General features: G+C 42.6%; 1 protein-coding gene across 2 annotated transcripts in view; it reads left to right on the plus strand.

Annotated features, from left to right (window-relative positions):
• STK39 (serine/threonine kinase 39) overlaps positions 1 to 14,009 on the plus strand; it is a 259,098-nt gene that overhangs the window by 70,990 nt on the left and 174,099 nt on the right. The window contains exons 3-6 of one of the 2 annotated variants that reach the window (XM_045575258.1): positions 342 to 345; positions 4,489 to 4,597; positions 7,990 to 8,131; positions 9,431 to 9,486. In XM_045575258.1, the coding sequence (XP_045431214.1) occupies positions 342 to 345; positions 4,489 to 4,597; positions 7,990 to 8,131; positions 9,431 to 9,486 (311 nt within the window). The remainder of the gene's footprint in view (positions 1 to 341; positions 346 to 4,488; positions 4,598 to 7,989; positions 8,132 to 9,430; positions 9,487 to 14,009) is intronic. The other variant, XM_036421465.2, reaches the window with a different exon arrangement.

Below are 14,009 nucleotides of genomic sequence, written 5' to 3' on the forward strand. Positions count from 1 at the left end.
AACTAGGCTTTAACTTTTGCCTAATTCTTATATCTTCAAACTCTTATTTCTCTCTGTCCTGAGTCCTTTGCACAAGTGGATGTTTACACTTCTTATTCGACTAGGGCTTGAGGCAGTGTAGGTTATGTGAAGGATGACAGGTTGTGTAATTCAACACAAGTGAGGAAAAAACTAGGAGAAGCATGGGTGGGGACAGTGAAGAGTCAGGAATAAAAATTCCTGGCCCGGTGACCTCTGCACACAGTGCGAGACACTCCTTGAGCCAGCAGGGCACCCAGAGCCCACTCTGTGATGTTTCTGCAGGAGAAGGTGAGTGCCCCTGCCAGGATCGGTCTCTTGAGATTAGTGATCCATGTGGTTCAGAAGGAACCGAGACACTGAGAGACTGACCTTTAACATTTCTGTTATGTGCTAGGCATTTTGCAAGTTTCATAAACCTCATTTCGCTTGTAGTACAGCAATCCTATATAGATAGCATTAGTAAGCTCCTTTGACAGCATAGGAAACTAAGGCTCAAAGATGCCGCCCAGGTTACCAAGCTGGTCAGTGGCAGATCCAAGCTGCAGAGCTTGCTGCTTCCTAGACTGCCTGCTGCATCCTAGACTGCTGAGGCCCTTACGTGGCTCCCGCTGGGCCACACCCTTGCTAATCAGACTTCCTGCTCCTTCACAGTGCTCTTTATAGGGAAATAAATTTTTTTTTTTGGCAAGGGCAGGAGAAACAAACGCCATACAGCAGTATTGGAAAATCCCTTATAAATATTTAAAAAGGTCTTCCCACCCCCATTTTTCCAGGTGTTTCTCGCCCGCGCCCCCCCCCCTCCCAGAGTAGGGCACTCTTTTTTGTGTGTTTCCCACCACACCCAGTGCATCCCACTGGAGGCGCCTGTGTGGTCCCCGGTTTGGCCAGTTTGGCTGGGCTAGCACAGGGGCAGCGCGGGTCCCTCGTGGTCTCCTCCAGCTGCACCGCTCCCAGCAGAGGGATGCTGCTGTGGCTGGCACTTCTGGTTTAGCAGATGGAAAGGCCCTTCGTTACTACCCCGTTTTAGGTCAGTTTTCTCACTTTTGTGAAATGGGACTTGCGATGCGTTTCAGATAAAGCTGCATGGGCAAACCCAGCACTTGTCAGCCCTGGGGAAGGTTCAGTGCTGCGCCATCGCGTGGGTTGGCACTTGGTGACACGTCCGAGTCTTATTTCACTGGACTTCCCAGGGAGCCAACTGTGTCACATTCCTTGACTATAGTTTTGGCAGTTGTGTTGCCTGGATTTGAGAGTCGTTTGAGTTCTTCCAACTTTGACCTGGAGTTTTTTTCTCTCCCTTTGAATTTTTTTTACTCTTTTCCCATAGTTGTGACATTCAAACCGCTTTAATGCCATAGTCTCCTTTACTTCCAGCTTTGCTTCCTACCCGCTTTTGCCTTAAAATTTTTTTTTTAAAATTGATTTTAGAGAGGAAGGGAGAGAGAGAGAGAAATATAAACATCAATGATGAGAGAGAATCATTGATTGGCTGCCTCCTGCACAACCCGCATTGGGCCTCGAGCCTACAACCCAGGCATGTGCCCTGGCCAGGAATCGAACCATAATCTCCTGGCCCATAGGTCGATGTTCAACCACTGACCCCCGCCTGCCAGGCCCCTTTTTAGGGGAGACTAGCTAGGCCTGCTCTTCTGCTGAGGCCTTTCTTTCACATTCCCACCACCCAGGTGCCTCTCTGCCTGCCTCCTGCCACTTTGCCACTTAGAAATGCTTGTTAGAAATGTGGAACCTCTGGCCGCAACCCACACCTCCTGGATCAGAACCTGCCTTTTCACAAGGTCTCCAGGTGACCTGTGTGCATATTCAAGTTTGAAAAGCATCTCAATCACACTTCTCCCATGGATTATACACTAATTAAGAGAATAAAATATTAGCACTCATTCATTCTACAGGAAGAATTGGATAAAAAGGTTTTTGAAAATCATATCCATTTATTCTTTGGACAATCCTTTTGTAATTTTCAGAGACAGGAGGAAATGAGTGTGCTTGGGAATAAATGGCTTTGCCTAACCTATGAGTGAAGTTAAGGCATTGGGAAAAGCTGGGAAATTTAGCTGATAGATTGTCACCAAGACCCCAAATTTTGAAGGAATGGAATTTGTTAAATCTATAGGTTTTCTAAAAGAATTTCTCCCTAGGTTAATTAAAAGAGTTTCTCTCTTTTCCTTTCTTCCTTCTGTCCCCTTTCGCCCCCACATAAAACACACACACACACACACACACACACACACAGAGTTTCACAGTATGTTCACTACCTTGTCAGGGAACGTGATACTCTGGGTAGGAAATGATACAGGTTCTCTAAAAGCAAAGAACTAAAAAAAGTGTTTTTTCAGACTCTGGCCCAACTTTGCATTACTGCAGGATTTTTCATATGGGTATTGGTGGGTTATTGTGCATTTTGATTAATGATTTAGGAGTTGGAAGGCTTGAAAGGCATTTACATTGATAATGAAATGGTGAGAATGTAGAGCACACATATTTTTGAGAAACATCATCCCCATTTCTGTGAACAACAGAGGCATCCATTTAAGCTGGACCTTGCCTAACACTACAGGCCTTCCAAGTGGGCCGTGCTCACAGTGAGCAGATGCTAGTGACTTGAAATAGGAATGGCCCGGGCAGCATGCCATTTCTCCTTCAGAAGCATCTTATGGCATCAAAACCTAACACCAGAGACAGATGGAAACTGGAACTCAGGTTTCAGATCTTGCTCAAAGGACAGGAGTTGCTGAATCGAAAGTGTCAGACTTAGAAAACCTGCGGTCAGTTAAACGGAATAGGGAAACAGTGAAGGGAAACTGTTCTTAAATAATTAAAAGGAAATGATGGCGGTGCCCAGCCCCCTCAGCATCTTGCAGGATGGCTGGGCCTGCCCCCAGGTGGGTCCCCCGCTCCTGCCTCTGGAGTCCCCCAGTCCCTTCAGTCCCCCAGCTGCCCAGGGCTGGCCCAAGGCACAGGCAAGCCTCGGATGGCAGCTGTCCAGCTGCCCAGGGCTGTCCGAGGCTTAGGTAACCAGGGCCAGCCAAGGATTGCGCTGCCGGCAGTGGCAGCAGCAGAGGTGTGATAGGGGCGTCACCTTCCCCTGATCGCCAGGTTGCCTCTCGCCCCTGAGGGCTCTCGGACGTGAGAGGTGGTAGGCTGAGCTGGGGGACTCCCCCCCACCCCCTTCAGTGCATGCATTTTCATGCACCGGGCCTCTAATATAAAATAAGGTGTGTATATGTGTTGCATGTCATGGTATTTTGGCAGTTATCTGACATACAGGGTTTTAGTAATTTGAGGATTAATTAGTACTGAATATGCAAAGATTGCAGCCCAAATTGGAATGTTATTGTCAGGCAATTTTACATTAGCTCAAAGTTAACTATTATAGATGCTCAGTGTTGTTGAAAATATTAATAGGATCCACAAATACTCTCTTCTTTCATCATAAATACATGGTAGCATAAGTGAGGTTTCTTTGATAACAGGTTTTACTTGTGGCTTGTCGATAGCACCTTAAAAGTGAGTTACACTTGTCTGATACCTTTGATTGAGGGTTATCATTTGGCTGAAGCTTTATACCAGTCATTTGGCAATAACTTAAAATGACAAACCAAAACCAAAATGACTACTGCTGAAAACTATGGTTTATTGAAGTTTTCCATTTGTATGATTGTAAGATTTCAAAACTTGGCTGTTCTGTGTCTCTATAAAACTACAGCAGTGTTGCCTAACCTGCATCGTTAATCTGGATTCAGCTAGGACAGTTTATCTAGCACGGGACTTCTCCGAGCCTTTGACAATACTAATATTCCTGTGACTCTTCTAGAGTGAGATTTAGTAGCTGACGTTTTTTCAGGCACATTTCGCTTTACCAATCCCCCTCTGCCCCTTTATCTCCTTGATGGAACATTTACCAAGGAAAATAGTTTGGGAAATGATAATCAAGCATTTTCTTGTGTATTTTCTCACTTACCATCATAGCAGTCCTGAGAAAATCAGCAACAGTTGTGTGGTTCCCTCTTAGATGAGGGAGGAGTAAGACACGCACCAGAGTTCAGGGTGACCCCAACCCAGCATGTCTCCCAACACTCACCTAGCCTTTCGTCTGTTTGTGGAGGCCTCCCTCCATTCAGGTCGGAGGCACGTAGTCATGTACGGCAGGGTCTTTGCTGGCAGAGTGGGGGGTCGTCTGGGCAATATAGCGACCTGAAATTCCTCTGACCTGTGGCTGGTTCAGTGGTCTATGGTCTATACACGCCTTTCTGATTCTAGCAAGTTGATAATGAGAATAAGAGGGTTAGGTCTGATGTAGCTTCTTTGGCAGCCCCTTACCACAGCCCCCTCCCCAGAAATGCTTGTAAGTGGGAAAGTCAGCCAGATGCTCAACTGTGGTTCACTTGCATTTTCCCGATTTTCAGCCCCTGGTACTACTGTGTCATGTTTTACTTTTTTTTTTTATAGAAAGAAATTCAAGCCATGAGTCAGTGCAGCCATCCCAACGTAGTGACCTATTACACTTCTTTTGTGGTAAAAGATGAACTTTGGCTGGTCATGAAATTACTAAGTGGAGGTAAGTGGATTCTGTCATTGTTTGCTTGTTTTCCTTGGCTAAGATTTCAGATTTGATCCCCTTACACCTATATTTAAGTTTTGCATGGGCCCTGGCCGGTGTGGCTCAGTTGGTTGAGCACTATCCCATGCACCAAGAGGATGCTGGTTCTATTCATGATCAGGGCACATGCCCAGGTTGTAGGCTCAATCCCCAGTGGGAGGCAGCCTATCAGTGTTTCTCTCACTGATGTTTTACTTTCTCTCCCTTTCCCTCTAAAATCAATTTAAAAAAAAGGTTTGCTTAGAGAATCAAGTCCCATTCAGCTTAACTTCTAATGTCTCCTTTACCACTATTTTCATGGCGTAGGTTAGACTCCCTAAATCCTTCCTGCTCTCTGACGTCTCTGTGCCCTCATGTGCGCTGCCCCTCAGCCCTAGACCTGCCCTTTCCTCTTTACGTGTTCAAGTCCTAAAAGCTCACCTGCTCTCTGCAGCTATCCCGTGCTGTCCAGTTCCTCCTTCCCTAAACCCTTCCCTTTTAACATTATTCAAGTCCTTAACACAGTGCAGTATAATGCATCACTTCAGTGCTGTGGCGATGGGAATGTTCTGTCCTGTGCTATCCAGTGTCTGCTATTGTAGTTACATGTGGCTCTGGAGCACGTGACATTGGCTGGTGCTGCTGAGGGACTGAATTTCTGTTTTGTTCTAATTAGCTTATATTTAAATAACACAGGTGGCTAGTGGCTACAGTGTTGGACAGTGCAGATTTAGATTGTGGATTTGTGACGAAAGCACAGTTGAATGTACTTTTTTTGTTTGTTTGCTTGTTTTGTTAATCTTCACCCAAGGATATCTTCCTATTTTTTTTTTTTTAGAGAGAGTGGAGAGGTGGTGGAGAGACAGGGAGAGAGAAACATTGATGTGAGAGAGACACATCAATTGGTTGTCTCTCACGTGCGGCCTGACCGGGGCCAGGGACTGAGCCTGCAACCCATGTACATGCCCTTCCACTGAGCTAAGGCTCAGGTGCACTTTTAATTCATTGTATCTGAGACCCAGTGGGTCCTCAGTAAATGTGTGTCAGTTGAAACGGAGAGAGACTTCCCGCATGTTAAATTATTGGTGTGCGGTATTGATCAGAAGTGGCACTATGGCACTATTTCATCACATGTTCGCACTCAGGCAGGGAAAGTCACTTTCCCGCACTAGCCTCAGATCACTGAAGTTATAAAAGCCCTGGACTGTATAATTGATAAGGCACTTTTGCACTTTCATATTTTATTTCTTTTAAACTTTAGAATCATAATTGATAGGGAACGATAATGATAGCCTTTAAGTTTGTCTAACACTTACTCTGTGGTTAGATCCTATTCAGGGCGAAGTATTTATTTCACGGAGTGTAGACAGCATCCTTGAATGGCAGGTGTCACCATCCCTGTTTTCAGAAAGGTCAGAGAGTTCCATAGCTTGCCCAAGGTCACAGTTACTGTCCGTGCTGTAATTGTGACTGTGGGACCTGTTGATTTCAAAGCAATGCTGGACGTATTATCACCTTCCCTTTACTGGCCCCAGAACTGAAGCACAGAAAACAAGTTATTTCCTTCATAACATCCAGCGTCCCCACTTCTCCAGCGTGTCCTCTCTCCAGGGCCACACACTGTCTAGCATCCTGAGATGTGAAGTGGGGTTAAGGAGCAAAGGAGAACATTTTGTGGTTCCTGGATGAAGCCCAAACCGGCTCAGCACAACATGGGCAGTAGAGCAGCCCGTTTTCATCTGCAGACCCTTTGCCAGCTAAGGCTGAGCCAGGGGGGCATTTTAATTTTTTTAAAGAAAGTATCTTGGAACAAGCAGAAGCCCAGAAATGATATGATGAATGCCTTGTAATGGCCTTGGGGCTGATGGGGTGTTCTCAGTAGGGAGCCTGGCAGCTCCGAGTTCGGTTCTGTTCTGGTATTGTCAATCCTGTGCACCATTGTCTCCTTGAGTGCCTACTTGGTTTTTAATTAAAAAGTGAAATGAAAAAGGAAAGACAGAAGCAAAGGGAAGCCTATTGGAGCCGGACACAGCAGTCAAGTGTCGGGCCTGCATCTTGGTTCTCGGGAGGAATGCACTTTATCGATGACAGGATCCAGTCTCTTCCCGAGGGGCCCACCCACGGTAACCTGGGATGCTGGATAGCCCCAAATACTCTGTTGAGGCTGAGGATTTTACTTCCTCTATTTATTTTTATCCCAATTAACCTTTTATAAGCCTGAGAATATCCCGGTTCACTTTCCTCAGGACTTGCTAGAAAATTTCATTGTCTTTTGAAAGAAAACAGTTAGTCTCCTGGGCTTCAGTGGGTAAGAGGAACAGGTTTTGCATTTCCACAGGGAAAGCGAGTGTGGGCAGATGTGGATGCTAGCTCAGCTCGCTTTCATCAGCCAGGCCAGCACTGCATATATACTTGGCATGGTGTGTCCTTATAAGGTAAAAATCAAATGGTTTTGGAAGTGTAATATTCTGAATGAGCCAAAAACCCAAGAGTCAATGAATAAACAGATGTTCCATTTCTCTCTGAGGTAGGACATGTGCATTTGTTTCCGTCTATAATATTTTATCACATTCCATCTCTTAATGAGGGGTGGGCGGTTAATCTGGCGTAGTAACATCCGATGAGGAAACTCAGCCCTCTGAGTTAATCATTGAGAGCCTGGAGCCAAAGTCAGGTCCTGAGGTAAGCCATTTGTTAACTTGTCAGAAATGTTGACTCCCCTGGGGAATATTGGTTTTTAAAATGACCCGGAGGTTCGGAATATTAATTGCTCTGTGCTGAAACATGAATTCACAGTGCCAAGGATACTAACCTGTTTGTTATAACAGAGTACTGTGTATTCATTTTTTTAATCATAAAAAGTCAGTACGTCAATTACCACGTCAGTAAAAATAAAGATTGCCTAGAGTCACAGAAAGGAATCTTCCGGTTCTCAGCAGGCCTGGAGGTAACACACCTTTTTTCTCTCCTCCCACCTGTACCGGTTGCTCTGGGGCTTACTGCCACCTCTCTCCTGGCTTCCTGGTCTCCCCCCCCCCCCCCCCCCCCAGTTCTGATGTCTTGAACCCTCTTTTGAGTCTGTAGCCAATTGCATGCCTAGGGGAAAAGGGGTTCCCTGGGCAGTGGCCCTGAATAGGCTTCTGGTTCCTGACCCAGAATCCTTCTCATTTATTTCAACAGAAAGTGAGCCCGCAAACGTGTACGTCGTGTGTCTGGCCATGCGTTGCCATGTGTTTGTGTGCCTTGGGGATATTTGTAAACAAAAAACACATTTTTATGTCCTCGTTTACTTTTCTAAACAGGGAACCCCATTCTGAAAAGGTAACGATGACGCTCACCCAGTTTTTCCATTCTTTTGCCTGTGCACTTAGGTTCAATGTTGGATATCATCAAATACATCGTCAACCGAGGAGAACACAAGAACGGAGTTCTGGAAGAGGCAATAATAGCAACAATTCTTAAAGAGGTTTTGGAAGGCTTAGACTATCTACACAGAAACGGCCAGATTCACAGGTATGGATGGCCTCTGCAGACATGTTCAAACTCAGCTGTCTCTTTAGTCCTAGTTAATAAAGAATATTAAGGAAAGACATATTGCAGGTGGGTAGGGATTGGCACTGTTTCTAACTTAGGCTACATAGATGAGGTGGGGGGATACTTAAGAAAGAAAATAGAATGTAGAGAGTACTGAGTGGACTCAGGAAAAAACATCAGTTCACATGCTGCTCTTGAAGCATGCTCATTTGAATTGGATATCATTTCTAACTTTTTAATGCAGGCTAGACTGTTTCAGACATTGTAATGTGTTCATTATTTTTGACATGATGGTGAGAGGGAATCTTCCTTGTGTTATAAAATGCCAATTTAGATAGCCAAACAACATAAGACTATGAGTGCCTGGTGTTTTGGATGGGTTAGCGATATCTTAGGGATAGTTGTAACTAGATAACCATTTACCAGAAATACTAATAGTTTAATTTCCCTACCTCAAACTATAAGTGAGCAATTTACTTTTTTTCCATAATTAGAAAAATATTACTTTAGAAACTAAACTTATAGATTGTCATTTTTAAATTATTATTTTTAAAATATATTTTATTGATTTTTTACAGAAAGGAAGAGAGAGGGATAGAGAGTTAGAAACATTGATGAGAGAGAAACATAGATGAGAGAGAAACATCGACCAGCTGCCTCCTGCACACCCCCCATCGGGGATGTGCTTGCAACCAATGTACATACCCTTGACCAGAATCGAACCTGGGACCTTTCAGTCCACAGACCGACGCTCTATCCACTGAGCCAAACCAGTTTCGGCTGTCATTTTTAAATTATTAAGACCACTCAGCACAATATAATGAAGAAATATATTGTAGAATATTATAAGTCGTGTTCATAATCAGTGTCTCTTCAGAGGAGAGACTGATCAAATCAATTTTTTAAGAAGCTGATGTGATGAATTTGGAATTACACCACAAACAATAGAACAGCTTTACATTCTTGATAAAACAATAGTATTGTGAATATATGGGCAATCTTAACTCTAACATAAAAGGAAGCATCTACTCACTATTGATTTAATTAAATCTGGATATTGATTTCACAGAAAATATTTGTTACTAACATCCTAACCACTCCCAGGAACAAACTATAAAATCACATGTATTTTATAATTTTTGAAATCTATGTTATAATTTTAGTATTTATAAAATAATGCCAAAAATCTATGATATGCTTTAAAATCTCCCTGAGTGAATTAATGCAATATAATATCGGTACTGCACAATTCATTCTTTTTCTTTTTTTTCCTAATAGAGATTTGAAAGCTGGTAATATTCTTCTGGGTGAGGATGGTTCAGTACAAATAGCAGGTAAAGCTGATAAAGATAAAATCTTGTTTACAGAAGTGTTATATTTTCACAGAATATAGAATCATGCCTAAGAAGTTAATAAATGCACATAACCTGTTTTAAGAATGTATTTGGGCTTCTGTATTATAGAATGTCTGGTTCTTAGGCGTAACATGTTTTCCTATTGTTTTGATAAATCTTTGTTAGATCATCCGAGAAATATTTTTGAAATAATAGCCCTTTGATAAAGAAAACTTTTATTTTTAATTACCGTATTTTTCGGACCATAAGACGCACTTTTCCCCCCCCAGAAGTGGGGGGAAAAAGTCCCTGCGTCTTATGGTCCAAATATAGCCTACACATATACTTTAAAAAAAAAGTTTTTTTACTTGCCCGGCTCTGTGTGGTCTCTGTGTGCTTGCCCGGCTCTAAAATGGTTCTAAATGCTGCTGTTTACTTTACAGGGTTGATTACATGTGTTTATGACTGTGATGTTGGGTTTTAATGCACATAAAATATTTTAGGACACTATTTGTTTCAGAATCTTTTTTTCTTCATTTCCCTTCTCTAAAAACTGGTGCGTCTTATGGTCCGGAGCGTCTTATGGTCCGAAAAATACGGTATATTTTCTACCTTTTAGATTGAATACTGGTGATATTTATATAACTGCAAGAAAAGCACTTTGAGAGTTTTTAATGAGTTTGAAACTTTAAAGCATTGTGCCCGTTAATCTAAAATCTTTTATTTCGAAAGAGGTGGTAGAAAGAATTGTGAATTCTTAAAATCTAGGGCTTACTTGGCTCTTAAATCTGACCTGCCTGGCTATTCTCCACCGTCATCTGGCACGCTGACAAGTAAGTGTCTACCGAGTGAATGCATCAGACAGCCCTTTTAAGTACAGAACCTCTCATTTTGTTAATGCTCCTCGAGGAATCTGAGTGGCCTGGGGTAACACGTAGCCTGATGCAGGTTGACTCTTGTTTTACCCTTTGCCATGAAGGCCTGTCTCAGCAGTCCTCTTGGCTGTCAGTGCTTTTGGCATTTTTGGCTGGCCAGTCCTTCCCTGTAATGGACTGTCCCTGTCACTGAAGGGGTTCAGCCTTCTGGCTCCAGGCAGGAGATATTACTAGCATCCTCCTTCCAGTGAGAATCGCTGACCTAACATCTGTCGTTGGAGAATGTTGGAGTTTGCCCCAAATGTTGAATCGTCCTAATCTGCTTCTTTTTTGAGTTGGAGAGAAAGAGCCATGGTGTGTGTGTGTGTGTGTGTGTGTGTTCAACATGAATTTATTTATTAGATGAGAGTTGATCACGGTCCTTGATCCCAGGTTTTTTTTTCCTAAACAAATCGGAGGGTTTGGGGTTATTATTCGAAATGCAAGAGCTTCAGCAGAAAACAAACACACGCCCAACACAAGGACAGGCCTTGAGTCATCTCTCTGATTTATTGTTTACCCCTCACTGCTTAAGTGTATGACTTTCATAACATGCTGAATTTTAAACCATGTAAATTCTGACTTAGTAAAACAAATGAAAGGAAATGAATCAGTAAACTTAATGAACTCTCTATCGTAAAAGCCATGTTCAAACCTCTTATTATGCACAATTCCAAGCATAGCCCAAAGAAGAGAGAACTTTGGAAGACCCCTCTTGTACCCATCACCTGGCTTTTATCAGTCTTTGGCCATTCTTGATTCATCTATCTTCTCCCTCCCTGCTTTGGTGTTATTAATGTTGAATTTTGTTCTTGAGGCATCCAAATTAGTGCCATATATACTGATTTTATATATATGTAAATATATATATTTATTAATATATATTCATTTTTGTTTTCATTGTAAAGAATGAAGAATGGTCCTTGTTCCACAGGCTAAGGACAGTTTGAAAAAAAACAAAAAACTTCACCTAAATAACTGAAAACATTTGTGGACAAAAGCTTCAAACTGTTCAGCACCAGAGTAGTCTAGTTAAGTACAAGCTTGGGGATCATCAGCGTGGGCTGAAATTCCCAGGTCACCACTCAAGTTCTCTGACCTCAGTCAGGTCACCTAACCTCTTTAAGACTCAGTTTCCATAGAGGGAAATACAGATGTAACCCGCTCCATCATTTTTGTGTGAAGTCACATGAGGCTCTTTATGTCCAGCGACCTTAACAGTGGCCAGCGTACATATGACAGGTACTTGGTAAATACCAACAGCTGGTACTTCTAGTACTATTACTACTATTGCTACTTTTGCTATTGTTGCTGCCGTTATTATTGGGTCGGCAACTAAGTAATTGCGGATTTTAAAGAAAATCAAAGACAATTTTTTCATGGAACTAAATAACTTTATTCTGTAATGTATTGCCCATTTTGATCAGTGACCTTTTGCCATCTTTCAGGCAGCATCATAATCCCACGTTCAAAAAACTTCTGGTTTTTATTAGCAAAAAACTGAATCAGGTACGATTTGACATCATCATCATTATTGAAATTTTTACCACTCAAGGAGTATTGTAAAGATCGAAACAAAAAGTAATCAGATGGTGCAAGGTCAGGACTATATGGTGGATGTGGCAAAACATCCCAACCAAGCTCCATTAATTTTTGCCGAGTGACCAAAGATGTGTGCGGCCTTGCATTGTCATGATGGAATATAACACCTTTTCGATTTGTCAATTCGGGCCGCTTTTCTTCAACTGCATTGTTTAATTTTGTTAGTTGTTCAATATAGACATCAGAATTGATCGTTCGGTTGGGTGGTAAGAGTTCAAAGTAGACAATTCCTTTGTAATCCCACCAAACTGATAACAAAACCTTCTTTTGATGAATATCAGCTTTTGATGTTGTTTGAGTTGGTTCACCTGGCCTGCTCCATGATCTTTTCCACTTGATATTGTTGTAAACAACCCATTTTTCATCGCCAGTTATCAGTCGTTTTAAAAATGGATCATTTTCATTACGTTTCTTTAGCAAATTGCAGCTGCTAATGCGTTGCGTTAACTGTGATTCTTTCAGTTCGTGAGGAACCCATGTATCGAGTTTTTGAACATAGCCAAGTTGTTTTAAGTGATTTTCAATGCATGTATGTGATACATGAAGCTTCTCTGCAATCTCACGTGTTGTATTGTGACAGTCTGAATTGATTATTGCTTTGATTAGGGCGTCATCAACTTCAACTGGACGACCAGAGCGTTTTTCATCTTTGAGTGAAAAATCACCAGAACGAAATTTGGCAAACCAATTTTGACACTGCCGTTCTTTTAAGGCTTCGTCACCATAAACAGCACATAACTTTTTATGAGCTTGTGATGCGTTTTTCCCTTTGCGGAAATAAAAAAGCAAAATATGACGAAAATGTTCCTTTTGATTTTCCATTTTTCAACGAACGCCAAATGAAAACTACAAAACAGATCAAAAAACTTTTTTTACTGATTAACAGCTGAATAGCCAACTATCAAATAACAAAATGTGTTTTACATTTGTACTACGTCTGCAAACCTAAAAATTCAACTGAAGCCATATATGTGTGAAACCCGCAATTACTTAGCTGCCGACCCAATACAATCAACAGGATCACACTGACTGTCCCTCGTACTGCCTGGAGGTCATAGGTACCTCAGGTTTGTCCTGTAAGGAGTTCAGCTCCGAGGAGCTCTATGAGTTTCACAAAGGCAGTGCTTACTATTATAATTAGGGAACTTAGAAGTTCACTTCTCATTCATCTTGCTCTAAGCTGCTTTGGAAGTGCAACTAACTGTTTCTGTTTTGTGATAAAATGATCATTTCTCAGTAAGAGGATCAAAATAGCAGTGAACTGCCTTAGGAACATGGAGACGGGTCATCCCCTGCCATGTTCTGCCCCTTGGTACCCAGCCAGTGACCTCATCCCGCTGTTCTTGTCAGATTAAGGACCCGAGCGCTATCCTGGGCGTTCTGGAGCACAGTATCTTTTTTTCTTAAGATTTCCTGACTTCCACTGCCTCTCAGGCCTCTGGTTCTTTTCCCCACTGCGTGCGGGTGGTGGTGGGGAGTGTGACCCAGGACATGCACTCTGCGGGGCTGCGGGACTCTGCAGGGCCTGTGCAGGGAGCCAGCGCCTGGGTGTTGTGAGGGTTAATGACTCCATGCAAAGTGCTCAGAACGGTGCCTGGCACGTGCAGAGGGCTGTGTGTACAGCCACGCGGGGCCTGCCTTGGTGCCCGTTTGTGTCTGACCTCACGCCTGTGTATAACACGAACTAAAATTGCATCTCTAGATGCATAGTGGTGGGTGAACAGGCATTCAATTGCACTCTTTACAGTTCTAGAGCTAGAACTTGCTAGAATTCACATTTCATTTTCTCCATAGTCTCTAACCTGAGTATTTAGAATTAAATAAAAAACACACACACACACACACACACACACAAAAAAAAAACTATGAAATAAAACTATCACTCAACACACATTTAGAATGTTTCTTTCTTGGAACAGGTAGATGCTGGTGGTATCCCCACTTTATAGGAACAAAAGCTGACCCCAGCGTCTGTGGGTCTTCTGCTGGCATCTGTGTCCACTGGGT

This window comes from Pipistrellus kuhlii, unplaced genomic scaffold (assembly GCF_014108245.1).
Source record: "Pipistrellus kuhlii isolate mPipKuh1 unplaced genomic scaffold, mPipKuh1.p scaffold_m20_p_7, whole genome shotgun sequence".
Classification (NCBI taxonomy): Eukaryota; Metazoa; Chordata; class Mammalia; order Chiroptera; family Vespertilionidae; genus Pipistrellus; species Pipistrellus kuhlii.